This window comes from Teleopsis dalmanni, chromosome 2 (genome assembly GCF_002237135.1).
Source record: "Teleopsis dalmanni isolate 2A chromosome 2, ASM223713v2, whole genome shotgun sequence".
Classification (NCBI taxonomy): domain Eukaryota; kingdom Metazoa; phylum Arthropoda; class Insecta; order Diptera; family Diopsidae; genus Teleopsis; species Teleopsis dalmanni.
The window spans coordinates 82544509-82564311 of NC_051847.1; the positions used below are offsets into that span (position 1 = coordinate 82544509).

The 19803-nt window shown below is 30.3% G+C and overlaps 1 protein-coding gene across 1 annotated transcript; it reads right to left on the reverse strand.

Annotated features, from left to right (window-relative positions):
- Positions 1–1130: 1130 nt before the first annotated feature.
- On the reverse strand, positions 1131–5329 carry LOC119683617 (kelch-like protein 5). Its single transcript, XM_038097402.1, has 7 exons — positions 5049–5329; positions 4614–4977; positions 4194–4556; positions 3803–4125; positions 2199–2409; positions 2032–2130; positions 1131–1453 (listed from the first exon to the last, which is right to left on the reverse strand). Exons 1-7 carry the CDS (start codon positions 5204–5206, stop codon positions 1217–1219), a joined length of 1755 nt encoding a protein of 584 aa, XP_037953330.1. The 5' UTR covers positions 5207–5329; the 3' UTR covers positions 1131–1216.
- Positions 5330–19803: the final 14474 nt, after the last annotated feature.

The window sequence follows — 19803 nt, forward strand, 5'->3', positions numbered from 1 at the left end:
TTAAACAAATTAGTTATAATAAATTATAATAAGAAACGAATTAAATCAAAATATACTGAAACAATGAATATGCTTTAAATATTCTTAGAAATGCGACTAATAATTGGGATCAATTGATTTTATAAAAATACCGACGTAATATATGTGTCTTTAAATATTCTTAGAAGAAAACGAGACTAATAATGTGTCATCGATTGATTTCATAAAAGTGCCGATTTAATGTATCTGTTTATGGCTAATTATACAAGTCCTTCATGTCAATTGCGTATGGGGTCAACTCTTTTACTAGATATCAAAATTAAAAAGAACTTCTTACTTTAATCTTGCCGTCTTTCCACATTTGGTCGGCATTAGATTTAAAATTTACTAGAAGTACATGAATATTATGTCTTCATGCAAATTACAAAAAAGGAAAAAAATTTGTAACTTAATTTACCCAAAAAGCAGCAACAAATACCACATTTCCATTATAGTCAAACGTACATCAATTAACTACAATTTAACCAAAGAATTTGTGCGAACTATTGGTGCTACTTTTTGAGATGGCTCAAAAACGAAGCCGTCAAAATTCCAATAACTGAGTCTCGATTTTAATGTGTGCAAACGCGCCTATTGACCTTCTACTTTTATTGTGGGTTTGTCTTGTAAATTATCACTGTTCTTTTAGTTGTTATTGTATGCAATAAAATCGTATATATTCATTAGAAATATCATAGATTGTTTGGTTTTTTATGCCTGGATTGTGCATTCATGTCCGTTTTTCAATGCTAGCTGAAATACCCTGGCAACTTTCTCACTCCGCAGATACCCGTTAAAAACCGTTTTGCTTTATTCTGTTTGCTGGTAACCGCGAAAAATAATTGTTATACCAAATTTTGTTAAACTATTGTTATTAGTTTTACTAGGAATTCACTGGAGGCTTTATGAGATGAACCGAACTAAACCAAACCAAACTAAACTAAACTGTACTGACAAGATCCTCAACGCACTGGAATGCAATAATCGAAAAAATAGTAATAAAATATATTGTATATATAATAAAATGTTTAATGAACATATATTTCATTATGTTTACATAAATCACTCGAAATTAACTCAGTACTTCATACTTCGAAAACTGGAAGGAATAAGATTTTACGTTGAATTTTATATTGTCGCCTTTTGTTGGACTGAAATAACTAATAATTTTGATCTAAAGTTTAATACTACTTGAGTATTAAAAATTTTCCTCTTCTTCATAAGCTAACTTAACGAGATGCATATTGGGAATAGAGACAACAAGAACAGATGACATTTCCATTGGTAGCTTCTTTACTTCAGTCCAGTTGTTGTCGTCATTATCATATTTACTTAAAGCATTCATTTCTGTAGCACTGGGACTTGTAACTGCCCAAAGATCAATATTTACAGAAGTAAGACCAACGAAAAACGGTCCGTCCACTAGAGAAAACATCTAAAAATTAAATTTTCAATTAATGACTTAATTAAAAAAATTAATTTTGTTAGTTTTATTTAATGATTCCACAGGTATTATTATTTTATAATTTATGGGTTATTAATTGTTAATACAACTAATTAACATTAAGTTCATTGATTATTACCGGGCTTAGGTCGTTTATTTAACACATAAAAGTATACAAAATTACACTTATTAATTTGTAATGTAATATATGTAATATAAGTATCTGTAATATAAACACAGATTACCCAAGGTTCTGGAGCTTTGTCACTATCAAGCCCTCATAATCATATCTTGGTTATAAGATAGTAGGGTTAGATATACTTAGCCCTACTACTTTCTAAAAAATGATGGCTTATCCTATCCACGTACAATAACCTGACTAAATTAATGTGAATATAATAAAATAAATGACTTGTTGTCTACAAGACTACCTATGAACATGCGTTCAGGGTAAAATATAATTGAGAAAAAACATATAAAAGTAAAAATATATGAAACATTTATAAAATTTAATTTATATTACAGTGATGTCATACAATATATATTCAAAAATATTATTATGAACATACCGTTGTCCACCTATCTGTTTCAGGATTGTAACGTTCCATATGCGTTTTAAAACCAATGCAGCTACCAATTGCGTATAATGAACCCTTAGCAACGGTCACCTGTAAATGCAAGAAAAATTTATTAATTTATTAATATTTATATATAATTAATATGAATTTTTTCGTACACTTATATTAGAGCAGGACATATTCATTCGTGCACATACAGACCATTTATTGAATATAGAATCATAACATTCGGTGGAATAAACGATATTCTTGAAACTGTCATAGCCGCCAAGTACATAGATTTTGTCATTGATGACGGCACTAGCAAAAAAACTTCTTTTATTATACATTGGAGCAACAAAATCCCAGCTACCGGAATTTGGATTAAAACTGCAATAATAAAAAATTTATATTTATTAAATTTATGAGAAAACACATTTTATTTTGTATTCCTCTTTTTTCTTTCCTATTTTCCGCCTAATATAAAATATATTAACTTAAAATAGGTACCAATAATGTTCAGGTCTACGGCTTGGTAGCATTTAGATAACTAAATGGCTTTCATAACTTCCACTAAATTTTAGTTATTTCTCACTTTGTCTGATATAAACAACGATATAAAACGGGGGTCATGAAAAATGCATTGTGGAAGACTCTTTACAATATTTTAAACCCTTTTGTGGTTAAACTGCTTGAAGAACATTCGACTTTAAAAGTTATTGTTTTAATAGGTTTGCTTCAGATGTCCTTAGAAGAAACTTATCTAGAAGATATCAAAATAAGAACATTGAAAAAACGATTAAACACCTGTGATGTTACTCTCCGCTTCTTTTAAGAAAACCAGTTAATTTCTTAAGAGATTTCTGCGATTAGAAGCCAGTAATCGTTAGTATAGTCGAGCAGGCAAGACGATGAGGACTCCTATTCAAAACCAGATGGTTTATTAGAGGGTGCTAAGAAGGTAAGACCAATACTTTTATGGTATCAAAACGGCATTTGTATTTCTATCTATATTAGTTGCAACACCTTTCGTGGTAAAATTGCCATTGTAATAATAATAATAATTATAACAATAATAATTATAATAAAAATAATATTTATAATAATAATAATAATAATTATAATAATAAATATAATCTAGCAATTGGCAGGATATCTTTAAAAATACCAAAAACTTAAAACAGGAAAAGTTGTTCTAATAATAATTTTTTTAGCCGGAACTATACCAATAATAAAATCAATAGTAGATCTCAATTTCGAAAAATTTCTTGTCACAGAAATGCAAATAGCAGTTCTAGTAAAAACTGCAAACTAGTTAGAGAGGTGTTAGGATAAGGGTATAAAATACAGATTATACTCTCACAGAGCGTATTTCCTTGGTCTAAGATCAGGAAAGCATGAATATCGGCCAACTGATTGTGAGAAATTCGAATAAATATAGTAATAATAATTGTAATAAAATAATATATGTAAATGCTTCGCTTATAAATGATTTAAAATGTATATAGGTAATTATGATATGCGAGGTTGTCTCAAGATTAATTGCTTCCAAACGGAATTAAACCATTAATGTTTACTTTTGATGTGAACATAAGCTAACCTAATTACGTGGATTACACGCCATTTGGTTATCTGAAAAGACATAAATCTTTGCGGCATAGACCCGATCACTCCAGGAACTTTATTCCCTTTTCCGTTATGAATCATATGAATCATTTATATATGAAAATAAATATAAATATCTTAATTGAAATCCAAATCATTTTATCTAAGTAAAACATACCATTCCACAGAATTAAAATATTCATTTTCATTTTTGCCACCAATGGCGTATAAGCAGCTTCCCACAACAGCTGCACCCAAACCAAATCGAGTTTCATACATAGGCGGCAAGTTTCCAACGGTCATTGTTTCCATATTCAAAAATTGTACAGATTTTGTTTGATAAACATTAGAATCATTTGGTGATTTTCGTTTATAGCCTCCCAAAATTATAAGCTTGTCTTTAAGAACGGTATATGCATAATAGCTTCTGAAACAAATTTGAGGCTGCCACAAAGTCCACTCACCCGCAGTGGGGCAATAACTTATAATTGATAAATAGGACTAAAAGAGGTGGAATATAAGAGGTATTATATAAATGAAGAGTATATTCCTTAAGTAAATCAACGTACCTCAGTAGAACCTATTATAACTACTGAACGTAGCAGTGTTATACGTGGTGGTGTACAAGACAATGATGGACGTATTTTTGGTAAATGATGCCATTTAAGTGCCTCCAATACCATTTGTTTAGACTCTAGAGTTACACATATTGGCTCGATTTTTTCTAATATAAAGCTGGGCTTTAACTGTGACAGACGTAAGAAGGACAATAAGTCTGATTTATGTTCTTCTCGTTCGTCTTTTTTAAAAGTAAGCCAATTTATTAAAATATTAAAAACATCTTCCTCAGAGTCCACAGTAATGTCTTCACTTTTAACAAAATGCTGTAAATGCTCGATATCCAATTCAAGAAATTCCTGATGTTGACTCACCTAACATAAAGAATTTTAAAATGAAATAATTTGATATATCTTCATAGTGTTTAATACCTTCAAGAAGTGCCGCTTAATGAAACATTCAGCCTTTTGCATAAGATCTAAAGTATTTAAACATTCAGCAATGCAAAATATACTCAAACAGTTGCTTGGTTGCATGCGTTCCCCAATAAAGTCTGAACAAATGTTCACGACCTTATTTAATTGAAGCAGAGATGCAGCCTTCAATATGGTATCGACATTATTTTCACAAATAAGAATACCACCAGTGTAGCAAAAATTGATCAAAGCACTCAAAGTTTCTCCCTTCATATCTCCAATATTAACCACATTTTCTAGACTTTCTCTCATTGGCGTTTTAAACATAGCGACAAAATAATCACTAGAGGACGCTAACACAATTTTGTGTGCCGGAACACTGTAGAAATAAAATCGAGAGAAATTGTATAAAATACTGGGACTTAAAAAGTTTGCATTGTAAATATTGACCTTGTGTTGTCCACGGTGGCTATCAATTGCACATCGCATAGAAATCCTGAGTTCCAAGCGGCTGTAATATTCTTACAAAAGCTCTCTCCATACTTCGGGGTGCGTATGAACTCAGCTCTATCCCGATCAAACTCGGCATTCAAGCTTACTAGAGCCATTTCTATATAAGCCAAATACGCTAATTACTTTGTTTAAGAGGATTCTACGCGGATTTTTATCAAAAATTTTGTATAAATCTCTAAAAACTTAATTTTTTTAGAATTTTTACTATTCGAACCACAACTTCAATCAAAAAAAAAAAAATGTTTGTTGAATATAAACATATAAACTCGTAAATTAAAATAACTGGCCTACTAAATATAAAGTTTTGAAAAAACAAGTGTGGGTAATGTTTGGGTAACTTTGATCAGGTCTATGCGTCGACTAAATTATGTTTTGTTGAATATAGTTATGTCTTCATTAAGATTAAATGTGGTACAGTCCGTTGGAAACAGTGCTTCTAATCTTTTCAGATCTTATCAGTTGACTTTCATATGTACATATCCTTTTAAACTTATTTTTTTTATTTTTATTTTTTTCTTATTGTCAATTACATATATTGCTTGAGAGTGATTTAATATAGTACTTACTTACTTACTTAGTTGGCCATTACAGACGTGTGTCGTCCTTGGCCGCGTCGAGATGGATGGAACGATGAGCTGTATGAGCTATACCGGGACATTGAAATAGTTAAGCGCATAAAAATTCAACGGCTACGCTGGCTTGGTCATGTCGTGCGAATGGAAGAAAGTGCTCCGGCTAGAAAGGTATTTGATTCGATACCCGCAGGTGGAAAACGCGGTAGAGGACGTCCGCATCTTCGGTGGAAGGACCAGGTGACCAACGATTTGGGGCGCTCGGTACTACCAACTGGCGTCAGAAGGCAACTAATCGGGCTGACTGGCGGAGGCTACTCGACGCGGCCAAGGATTTAATATAGTGGAGTGCTAAATATTCCAAAACAAATTGTGAAAAGTTTAGACTATGACCACAGAATAATTCTCAAGCATATAATACATTTTTATAAAATAAATTCCAAAATTGTTCTATATCTTAAACACAATTATAATATTGCAAAACATACATATATTTAAGGATCCTAAACTGCTGTAACTCTGACTAATTCAATCTAATTAATTACATAGTTTACTTTTTCAAAAAATACATGGCAGATCTGTCAACAATTATTCAAATAGGTACGGTTGTGTTATACCGGTGATCCAAAAGGTTTCACTCAGACCTATTGGGCCATTGTGCTACCATATGAGGAAAAAGAATCTGTGAAGTTTAAAACCACCTTAAACTCTGGGTAAAGCCTAAAATGCTATGTAATGAAAGGTCTTGCAGTTAAATAAGATCCCCAAAAAAGTAGGCCCTATTGTTGTAAACGGCGCCTCACATATGTTGGTAACAAAAAAACCAGAAGAGAAACACTTTTATCGTTTGCGAGAGATATAATTGAAAGAGAGATTCAATCTTGTACTCGTAGCATGGTTTCCTAAACTGTAATTACATGTAACTAAACATTCCACAAGATTAATATCTCTAACGGGCATCTCAATTAGAATATTGGATATATGTTTAATGAAACGTTTGAATACGAATGCCCACAAATCGTAATGTTTTATCACCAAATCTAGAACTAAGTTGATCGATGCATTCTTTTCTGGTCAATCCACCTTAGTGTTGCCTAGTTGTATAACTTACAAAACGGCCTACGAAAATAATGCAATTTCTATTATAACCTGAGAACCAATAGACTTAATATAATAATGGTTACAGTGCAGAAAGTCATTCGGACTTATTTCTTTCTGCAATTAAATTAAATCAATACAATTCTATAATTCTATATTGTTTATACAATTCTATATTGTATAGTAGTATAAATACTACTACTCATATAGTCATAAAAAAACCTATAATACAATATAATTTCTATAGATTTATAAAGTTTAAGAGTATAATTATAATATATATACACAATAAAATATGTCTATTTAAACCTAATTCTGTTCACTTATATTTTTCTTAATATGATGAAAGCAAATTGTCAAAGACAAATTTATATATTATTATTAAATAACACTTAAAAGTTGAAGTAGATTTATTACAAGCATTTAAAACAATACAAAGCTGTTTACATCGTATATATGTAGATATGTTCCTCATATTTACAAGAAACCGTAACCACATGACCACTAAATAAAATTCACTAGGAAGCATTTAAAATGAGCAATTAATGCTTAATATTAATGGAAGTACTTATAACTAACTAATTTTAGATGCAGTGCCTGCAGTCTTCCTGCGGGGGATTTAAAAGTATAACATATTAGCACAATTTACCGGCTGCAACTGAAACATCAAAGTGAAACCACAATTATTGAAGTACATAAGTCACTTAGCGGCTTCCGAATGGTCACATACACAAATAGATATGCAATATTCCGTCATACCACCAGATGAAACATAGCGATCTGTCTGCGATCTTGCTAATTGTTTTTTAAGTAGTTTCGGAACATAAGCACCAAATAGGCCGTTCACAAAGTTTAAGAACCTCAAGTATGTCAATTTTATGTGAAACTGTCTAATGTCATTGTGGCGCTACGGAAGTATCATTCTTGTTTATTTATTTATTTATATCCAATTATATTCACAACAGAACACATATACTACGTATATATATAATAAATGCATAAGTATACCATATTATTATACGCCTAAACTTAGGACTACTTAATAAGAACATATGCACATAATAAGTATGTTAAATAAGAAGATGAGAAGCTCTTCATAAGTAGTTTATGAAGGAAAATGAATATAAATCTTGTTAAATTAAATACATTTTAAAATTGTATATACATAGTGAGTTACATATAAAAATAAACATTTATCGTGTATGAATAGAAATATTTTATAAAAAATGACGTTTTCACTTACATGAAACTAATTTATTTTAAAAATGTCACTATCATTGTGATATTATGGATATACTTTAAAGTTTGTTAAAGATTTTAAATCGTAATCACTGATCGCACACCTAACCCAATAGTATGTTCCCATTGCCTTCATTAAAGCAGTTTATTTGATTTAGGTCACTAATTAACTTGATTATAATCTTGTGAAATTTAGTAGACGTCGAGCAAGCTCTTCTTTAGGAAATTAATATATTTTACATTATGAAATGAAATTTCGGAAGAAATCTACAGATTATCTGAACGGAATAATAATAGCCAGTAGTAGTTAGTTATTCATAATAATGCATGAATAAGAACGCTTGACAAAGGACAAGCTCTATACTCGGAAATCCTTTAACGAATCAAACTTATTGCTTATAATTATTTTCGATAGATATACTTATACTATCTATATATATCATATATAATCTACATGTATATTATAAATATATTATGTATATATTATATATATATATTATATATATAATATACATTAATATGTCTATTAAACATCAATAATATATACTATCTCTTAAAACTTAACACTCAAACTCATTATTCTACATTATTTGAGATATTGAACCCACGTTGATCTTAATATCATTCTTAATGGGCAAAATCTGTTCTGTACTACCACGTAAACATATCTTAGAGTGTATTTTGCAATCCTTTTCATAGTATAATCCTTGAAATAATTGCGCGTTATTTACCTTTTCTTGCAAAAACGCAATTCCTGAGAACTCATAATTGCAACAATTTTGTGACAATTACGCCTTTCAATAGAGACATTTTTCACTTCACCAATTCAATACCAAAAAATATTGCACGTTGTCCTTTCTTCGCTTAGCAGCTCACTCACCACATTCGCTTAACCGAATCCTTTCGTTGACAAAGAAGTTAAGAATGAAGACCAAGAAGCCAAGCATTAGCAACCCTATCACTCGATTGTTTCTCTATCAACCCTATCTGTGCGTTCTGCTCTTTCCTTGCCAACAATGCAAATATTTATCACTGTATTAGTGCACTGGTGCGTGTCTACCCCTTTTTTCGAAATAGGAAAGAAATTCGCAAAAGATACGTTGCTGATTGCTAATCCTTCTAAATGTTTTGTTTTATTGTCTAACTTAAAAGGATTACCGATCGTAAGGAATATGAAGGCGTAACTTAAAACACAAGAGATATGAGGCTCGACGGGTTTCGTGTGCCTATTGACCTGATCAATTGGATGACAAGTCGTACGATGTGCACTTTATCCGAACTCTATGTTTACTTTGAAGGTTTTATGTATGCTTGTTACAATTTTAGTTAATCCTTTCAGGGTTCTTAACTTATTGACATACTTATGCTCATTTCCTTTAAAACAACACCGAAAGACTTGTGAAAGAAAAAAGCAGTACGCAAATTATTCGGAATAAACAATCTATAAGTTTTGTTCCAGTTCATGTGAACTGCATAACCAAATACGATTTGAAACTATTACTCAGCTAATCTGTGCAAGAAGTCAATTTTATTTTTGATTGGGAAGTTAAGGATTCGCCTCTGGCGCGCATCTATTGCACTGGCACGCACTTTGTTGTTGTACTGTTAGGAATCAATTGCAATAAATGCGGAATTCCACTGATGATTACTGTGGAGGATGTACCGCTGTAGTCAACCGTTACAAATAAATTTTCATAAAACTAGAAAATTCAATAAAAATAGTAGAAATTTGCATTTTAAGGACTGACAAAAATTAAAAATATATATATACTAATGATCTGTGACGGTTGACAAATTTTTTTTAAAAAAATAAATATGAAGGTCGAATGGGTGTAAATAAAGGGTTGAGTTTTAGAACAAATCAGCAAACAAATTATAAACAGGTACAAAGTAAATAGAATAAATGGTATACAATATTTCTATGCGAATCGGGACTGGGGTGGGATGTACCAGCACAAATTAAAAGTCAAAAAGTTAAGTCTTATCTAAGTTAAATGTACAAATATTTGTTTTAATTTTAGAAATAATCCCCAAACAGTTTACATTTCAAAGAAATAGTTTCAAACCTTAATAATTAAAATTAATTTGCAACATTTTAAGTCGCTTCGGTTAATATTTTAGAATAATATCTTAAAATCCTATTTAAATTCGAACTAAAAATTAATAGTCTCGCGCAAGTAGGTAGCAGTAAGTCCCTGTCTCGAACATAAACGTTAGTCATTTAATTGATAAAGATATGGTCACACGTGATACCACGAGAATGAAAAAATTGTCACTGTAAAGATTAGGTGTAACCGTAATCCTCGAATCCCCATATTTTAATTGGATTAAAATAGAGTTTTCAGAATTTTGCTGTAGAATAAGATTAATTAAACCTTAAACATCTTGTCAATAAATTGTTAAGATCAACAGATTAAGATAAATAGAGTTTTGAAAACTATTTGTAATGACATTAATAAAACAAAATTATTTTAAAGGCAGAAACATTTGCTGTATGAGCGATTATTTATCTTATAACATAAATTCTGTTAATGTGCAATTATTAATATATAATTAAAATAAATTTGTGTGAGAATTTGATTTTTATATAAATATGTTAGAGAAATGTATGTTATCAAAGCTACGCTATTCTTAAACAAATAATCTTTAACAATCCTTAACACTGAATAGAGTTGTAGATAAAGCTACATGAGTATATTGTTCGGTTTCAATTCTCAGACCTTTTTTGGTACGACGATATTTTATATATAAACATATTGGATTTTTTAGGGTATAAGTAAAGAAGATGCTTGAATGTTACACTATGCCTATCGGTGTTCCCCAACTCCATATTAACAGAAACACGGTCTATTGAGAAACCCGTTATTGAATTAAAAAAACTAAATACCAATTTTATTGTTCTAGACAAATGTTTATATTACCTTAGGCTTCCAGCATTACTTTACTATTTCATATAGTTCATATATTGACCTTTTGCAACTTTCATTGGTATTTATTTGCCATTGCTCACACTTGTCTAGTTCTAGAATAAAGCATATACATCCTATTCACCAATTCATTTTATAGCACTTCCAGTTCACATTTCAGCCCAATACTCTTCTTCAGTAGCGGTTATATATTTTAGGTAGTTACTCAATTCTCTCAGTAAAATTGCCAGGAACGTAAAATCCAAAAGACTTTCTAGTTGATTAAAGTAAGTCGAACTGCTTGTAATTTACCTATTCTTTCACTTTATTAACATCAGATGAGTATTTAACCTAATTGATTTGATTACTTTTTTCAAATCAAGGCATATCGTCGTATATGATGTACAAAAATTTACAAAAAAGTGGATTACTGTCTATTTTTCCTCTTCTTATATATGTTTTTTGGTTTGGTTTTAATGTCATAAAAGAGTGATCTCCATGATAATAAAGAAGTATATAATTATTTTTAACAAATACTTTACATTTTAGTCTAAACACTATTCAACTCGGTTGCGGTAAAACCATTTTTAAGACCTAATTTGATGTCCACGTACTACTTTTTACATTTGAACTTCTCAATTATCTTCAACTCTTGATAACTGCCTTGGGAAAGATTGCAAACGTGTTGTATTGTAACGACATCAGCACGTTTATGTTTAAAGTCATGTTTTTTGTTTGAAATACCATATTTAGTTTCTGTATATATAACTCTAGGCAGTAACTTGCAACACTGCTAGTACATGTAGCGTACCCAGGCGGGATATGAGGATAGATTTCTCTTTTAATAATCTGATTTACACATAATACATTGCAAAAAAAAATATACAGTATACACCCTACCTTCGTATAATCCTGTCTATGCTATTAGTGTGGATAGATCACATAATCATGTGTTTAATTTAACATTTACATCTGTAGTGTAAATCTATAGAATTCTTTATAGTATTCAAATAGATGCAAGAAATGTCGACATTTAAAAAAATTGAATTTTTGAAAGTTGTGTTCCTTTTTTTGCCCAATTTATTGGTGTTATTGTTAGTTAGGGTAATTTATTTTAGATTCACTGACCAATGATAAGTTTGGTTTTAAGTCATTTAACTGTTTCTATAAATCAATCAACAGATTTTAGTTAGGTAGGTAGATAAAATACTGTTCACTATATATATAAATCCACTTAGGCCTATTATGATATCACTTGATCTTTATTAAGAGTTGCGTCGTCGCTCCCCCTGAGATCAAACGCAGCACATTATAAGTCTCAGAAATGGTAATAAGTCCATTTTTGAGACTTACTCAAGGCTATCCAACAACTATAGACATGCTTAATTTATTATGTGTTACATTAAATTTTAATTTATATATGTAAAGGGACTAATTGGTCAATTAAATGTACTGCCAACTATATATTTAAAAAATATTCAATAATATTAAAAAAAAAATTATATTCACATATAATTATGTATAACATAATTAGAATATTTTTTACAATTATAGCAAAAGGAGTACAGACATAACAAGATTGGTTAAGATTTATAATTAAATAATATATAATTTTTTTTTTTGTAAATATTGCAATAACAATAAAGATTATTTGTTATAGGATAAGTCCTGTTTGAACAATATAATTCCTATCTACTTTATTGAGTTTGTAATTATGGTGATCTAAATGTGCAGCATTCGTTCCATCATTTTGTGCACCCTGGCACCGTTAAGTTCATTTCCATTAATATATCGAATATTTTACTATTACCACGATTTTTACAAAGTGATCATTCGTCACTCGGAAACCATATATGTATGGTCTATATTTTGCGGAATTTTCTATTCCGATGCCTTGGATTTCGCATCTCTGTCAAGTCTCAGACTTAATAATTCAGTCATTTATTTCCAATTGTTTTACAATTTGATGCAATAAAATTAGTTTAAAAAAGCGAATAAGTTCCATATCAAGTACAAATGAAAGTAGGGTGGAAGTAACTTTATTTCCATTGGTTCTCTCCAGTTTGAAATGGAGAATATTAATTTTTTATTAAATTTGCACAATAATATTTGCTATTATAGTTTTGCATTTTATTTTGCCTATTTGTGGCTTTCAATAAATAAATTAAAAATTTCTGTTTCCATGCAATTTTCTAAAACATTTTTTAATGCCAAATATTTCCTTTACTCAATGTATTTCTTAAAGATCTCTGAAGAAAAGGTGTCTTTTCTGTACTTCATTAAGTGCTCATAAAAAAGTCAATCGTTGTCATTTACCACATTGAATAACTATTTTTTGCGACTAAAGGTTACTAACGAGTTCTTTAAAAATGACACAAAAAAAATTCTATTCAAAACCTTCTATTGCGAATTCTTCTCTTTCGCATATAAAATAAGATTTTAACCCAAAATACCAAAAAAAAAAAATTAAAGAAAAGGCAAGTCATAAAAATTATTTACGCGAAATTGTCAATAATCCTGGGGTTATAATCACTTTTTTAGCAAATTCGTTTTCTATACATATGTCAGGTACTAACACTTTTTGCACAAAATCATTCACAGGACTCGTCACCATTATTGTCTGTCGTACCATTGTTAAGGAGTTAGGCAACACCGCGCCTAACTCATCCAACTCATTTTTTAGCAACTCCTTTCTTCAACGGGTTGTCGAATACTTTCACTTCGAGTTATGAAGGGTTTTACGACACGCTCATCATAGACAATGCAACCCGATTATAAAGACAATACTGGACACGGTAATATTGCACAATTGGTGAAGGCTTGGCTTACCTGAATATGACGGAGTTCATGACGGAGTCGCATAGATTTCCAGTTAAATTTGCTAATAATAATAAGATAATTTTTGCAAATGTAGGAAAAGGCGTGCGGTTGGGTTAAAATTTGCTAATTTTTCAGTTAACGGATTGGGAAGAGGTAATTTGAAGGGTTCGTAGTTCGCCGATATGTAGAGTTCTCCGAATTATGTACGAATCAGTTTTGTTTCCATATAGAAATAGATAAAAATATAAGAATTTTTGCACAAAAATTTGCGAAATCTGACAAAAAATTCGCAAAACTTGAATAAATACATACAATTTTTTAGAAGGTCATTGATTTTGGTATAAAAAGATTTAAGAGGAAAAATATTTTGTGTGGAAAAATAATTTTCAATAAAAAATTTTTTATACAGATAAGGGAAGATAAGGGATCCTTAAAATTCATTATCGATGTATTGAAAAAATTGTATAAATTTTATGAAGGATAAAATTTTTAGTAAACATCCGTAAAGATACTTTCAAAATATTTTCTCTAAGCTTATTCTTAAAATTACTAACTAAATAAAAACAGAATGTTATTTATAAACTCGTATGAAAATAATATATATTCTATGGGATTTATTCAAATAAATATAATTTTAAATACAAATATATAATATATATTATATAATATATATATATCAATATATTATATTTAAAATTTTAATTTAAAATCAATTAATAGTTTTCATATTCTATTAGATTTTTTTTTTTATTTTTCTATATTTTCGATTCATTTTTCTTTTTGATTTGAAAATGATTTTAATAGAGAGGATATATTGGCTTAGTGAGTAAAAGTGACCGACATTATTAATTAAAATTATTATAACAAAAACTGTAGAATATATTCATATATGAGGTACTCGCTCTTTCTAGTCTAGCGAGTAAGGTAGAAACAGACGACATCGCAATACGTAATAAATCTATAGGTTATCACGGATAAAGCATAAAATAGAATGGACGCCTGTATTGTTCTTGATAAGTTTAATCTTTAGAACGCTTTTTTCCGCGTACATATTAACTTTGAAGATTAAGGCTCACATCAACACACCTCTCCGAACTATGACTACCTTAATCACATCTAATAACGTTTATTTTAATGATATTTATCTTCAGCTTGCCATTTGTATTAATTCTAACTACATCTCTCCATATCAAGTCTGTACTTAAATAGGTTTTGGGCCCATAGACCATTTGAGTCACGATGTATGGTATACCCTATTTATTAATATAAACCAATATATCCTAAATATATTTCTTTGTACCATGTCTGTTCTATTTATTTTAACTACAGCTATTTTACCCATTTTCTAACACAGCTTATTCTAATCATACTTCCTGTCACCACGTCTATTCCATCTATTTTAACCACATCTTTTCTAACTGTGTTCCTCTTAGCCACATCTATTTAAATCTCGTCTTTGCAAAAACAGTTTTTAACACATCTTAATCCTTGCATATTATTGCCCCCTTAATAATAAAAAGCAGTGTATCCTTAATATGTTTCTCTTCAACACGTTTATTTTATTTATTCTAACTACTGCTAGTAGTATTTATAATGAAACCATCTTTCTTAACTAATTAACATAGCCATGACATAGCAATATTGCAATTTGTGTAATAGTGGGTATGCTGTTGAAGAAGTCTTATACTCATAAAGGAGTCTTATGCTCTTGAAGGCGTTTTATGCTCCTGAAGAAGTCTTACATTCTTAAAGGAGTCTTATGCTAATCGAAGGAGTCTTATGCTCTTGAAGGAGTGTGTTACTTCTTAAGAAGTCTTGTGCTCTTGAAGACGTGTTAAGTTCTTGGTATAAGTAATTTTCACACAGAAATATTTGCAATCATATAAAGTAGAAATTGTACATGAGGTCTCAGAATAATTGTAAAAATCGACAGTCCGAATTCAGTACTAATTGAAACATATGGCAACATGAAATTTTGACACTTTCCACCTTCATACGTGCTTTAACTAAAGTGATTAAGCTAATCGTTTATCCGAAAGTGGCACATCTAATATAAAACAGTAAGATAATGCTGACTTCGGCGATTATTTTAATCATTAAGTTCTATTTTTATTATATGAGAAAAATTTAACTAATCGGCATTAAAACTCTTTTACTCAATTGGGACAAAATTAATAGATTCCACGGGAGCGCAGATGTTAAAATAAAAATAAATTTAATTGCCTCAATTGACCTTTCTACTCACTTTCGCCAAATCATTTTGCCAATAACAACTCCAATTAATTATGTGCTATAAACCGATATTCCTGCAATTAACTCGACGTTTATTGAAATTAATGTGCGTGATTTCGCATAAATGCACATCGATTAAAACCGCAGAGCAATCAATTTAGTTCTGTAATAACAGATTTTGTATTCGAAGCTGGCTATGCGTTCAATATCGACCAATTTTTCAATGATGCCATGATATCAATGAATACTTGAAGGAATTTCGTTATGTACAAAATCATAAAACAAAACAATTTCACCCACACTTAGCATGTGATACACCCTCGTCGAAGGAAACTCGCTTCCTGCATATCCTGTACTTTCCATGCAGCCGCTTGATGTGCATTTGCAATGTTTTACATGCCAGCGTTACAATTAGTAGCACCAGTAATATTCCAGACCATATAATTCGGTATCACATAAATCGTTTTACTATAATTTACTGTATCCATGTGTCGATATGAGTTGTCAAATTGTCACCCCCGAAACCGATATGCGCACAATTAAATCTGGTGCGTCAAATAAACACGGAGCCGGAGTTAACCTTGCATTTGGCGTGCTCTTCGAGCAGTCAAAGTGGGATTGTTGGTTAGACACATTGTACCAGAATAATTGATATGGAGTCTGTTTTAATAGATTTTACCACAATTTACACAATTTTCAATTGAAAGACACACAATCGCTTTGTTGAGGGAGATTCCGTTCACATAGGCACTGCTTCCTCAACGATTTGGTAGCTTAATTCATTAATTTTTATTGGTGCTAACAATTAATTTTATTTTTATTTTTAGAAAAATTAAGTAATTTTAATTTTAAGATTAGTGGCGATGAAAAGAACAGCAATCGACAATAGATTAAGTGATAATAATTCTTAAAGTTATTATTTTAGAGTTGGATTTAGAGTCGCAATCTAAAACTCACTTCAACTCAAATAATGTTTCGTTGTGATATCACAGAATAGCGTTGTTCATGCGTAGACCACAATCTCTAAGGAGATCGCAGTGGTCAGTGTCTAAACAGTGCTGAAAAGTACGACTTCCCATTCAATTGAAAGTGAATCAACCTGATAAGTCTATACATTTGACTCAGCCCCTTATTTTTTAAAATGATCACTGCGTCAGGTGAGTGAGAAAAAAGTACGACTTCACTTTCAATTGAAAGTGAATCAACCTGATAAGTCTATACATTTGACTCAGTCCCTAATTTTATAGAATCATCACTGCGTCAGGTGAGTGAAAAAAAGGAACTCAAAGATTTAAAATTTTTATAGTTCAAAGATAGGTATTAATATAGAAGGTGAAGAATAAATTGCTTGTCCTACAAGAGAAGCGAGAACGTCTGAAGCAGCATTCCTACAAGATGTACATGGCTTCTTCGAATACTACGTCGTTTTCCATTTATTGATGTGAAGATAGGTATATAGGGATGTTTAAACTTATCGTAGCTAATAGATGGCAGCATTACAAATACCTACTATCAAAAAGTTCTGTTTTTTCTAGAAAGCCCCGCAATTGCTTTGCCATAAAAAATGTTAAAACCAAAACTATTTGTTCTTTTGGCTTTTATTATTTAGTAATCGCTTTTGATATTGAAAAAAATTATATCTCACACAAAATCAACATATAAATGTTCAATACAATAAAAATTAAAATGAAAAGGAAGAAGGAGTAAGTCTTTACATATCGCTAAACTCTTTCGGAAATACCTGCATTGCCTCCCTTTATTACAATCTTATATTGACAATGACACAGAATATCAGATGGGATCCAATAAAAATAATTTAAACGTGATTAAATGGCTACGATTATTTAGATAACATCTGTGGCATGATTTATTAATTGGAAAAGCTTAAAAATAGAAATTAAGGTTTAATTAACATTGCGAGTAGCTCATATTGAAAGTCAGTTTATCCTACTAAGCATTACTCTTGATAAATTACTAGCGAACCTTGTCAAAGTTGACGGCATTTTCTATGAAGTCAATAAGAAGATACAGACATTGCAATATACATTCTTAATAGCAATTCCCTCAGAAAAATATAAATAGGGGAGCTATATGTAAGACGTTTATGAGAACACCTGCGACTGCAGTGTATTAACAGCATTGATGCAGACAACACAAATATGGGGTTAAACTGGAAATTGATAGGAAATTGGATCCCTAAGAGCTAAACAAGGTGAGTACTAAGTGCTAAAAAATTTAATAATCATGAACTATATTATTATTTCACTGGATTATTCTTTTTAACTTAGTAGTGTATAAATTGAGAGATGACAGTGACATAGGCTCGCAAAATTCTGACACATTTGTAGTTCCTTAGTCATACTCGTACATGGTTTATTTGTTTTTATTTATTTTCGTACTAATGAACTGAATTTAAATATTTAGAAATTATGAATTTATTAGTAAATAAACTATAAATAATAATAGTTCATTTTTTGGGAGACTACTAAGTGATAAGTTAAGTGCAGTGTCATTCTAGAGAATTATCCTTTTCGAAAGTTTTTGAGAAATTTTTTTAAAACTACTTAATTATAAGTATTTAAAATACTTTAATTTACAGTCCCAGAGTACTAGCACTAATAAGGTGCAATATTTTCTTGAGGTATTGAAATGCTATTAAAACCAATTATCCTTAAACTGCTTCTATTAAAAATAAAGATGAAATCACAGTATATTTGTTTATTAATTTTTGTGCGCGATTGACTTGGTGAATTTTTCAACAAACTTCGCTATTTTGCACTGCGACCTAGAGAGCTATTGTGTTCTCTATCAGAGTATTCAGAGTTATATTACAAGCCAGCTTTTTGGCCCTTATATTCTCTAACCAAGAGTATCCTCTGCAAAAAGTTAGTGAGAAGTATTTTACATTGCCTTCATCTTCTATTTTCATCTTATTGACTTTAATTTTTCTTGGATGCAAGGATTCTTAGAGATGTAGGATTAATAAAGTTGCCTTTTTTAATTATTTATTTATCTTATTAATATGAAATCGAAAATTCTTTGCAATAAAATTAGCATTTTTGTCGGCATGCATAAGAATCGTAATCGAAGACCCAAATTGAGTTCATCGATTCCAAAGGAAAATCTAATGTATATGAATAATACAATAAAGAAAACAAGGGACGCGAGCTTTAATTTTCTTTGTAGATGAAAAGGGGTTTAGGACCTTAACCAATAACTCTGTATTTGCTAAAATACTAAAAGTTTTATCATTTTAACTGAAATAACACAATTTCTTGGATTGATGATCAACTCGTTATGCCACACCTCTTAGTTTAACACGTTATGACTTATACCACACATCTCACTTAACTGATAGCTTTTTCTATAGTTTGAGAAAGTGAAAAGATTTTCTTGAAATCCGAACTGTTCTTTGAAAATTACATCTTTAGCCATATCTATATTTTTGAGTTTTGTAAATGTTATTTTTCTGTTAATTTATCTATTGCAGGCAGCAAACTTATAGGTTTCCAATTTTCTTTAGAGAAAAATTTTTCCCAAATTTTGGAAACATTGCAAATAACTTCAATTTTCCAGAAATTATCTCCTCCTAAGCCATAGACTTCAGGACTTCAAGTAACGAGTTTGCTCCGTTATTATAACAAAGGTACTAAAAGTATTAAATTTTTTAATTAGATGAAATATATAATTCAGCCTTGGTCTCATAGTTTAACTAATTTTAATAATGTTTATAATGCAAGGTCTAACCTGCTAGGGTTAAACAAAAATATTTTATTATTTTTGAGAAATTCAGATTCTTTTTTCTTAGCACTGTAGTCCTTGAAA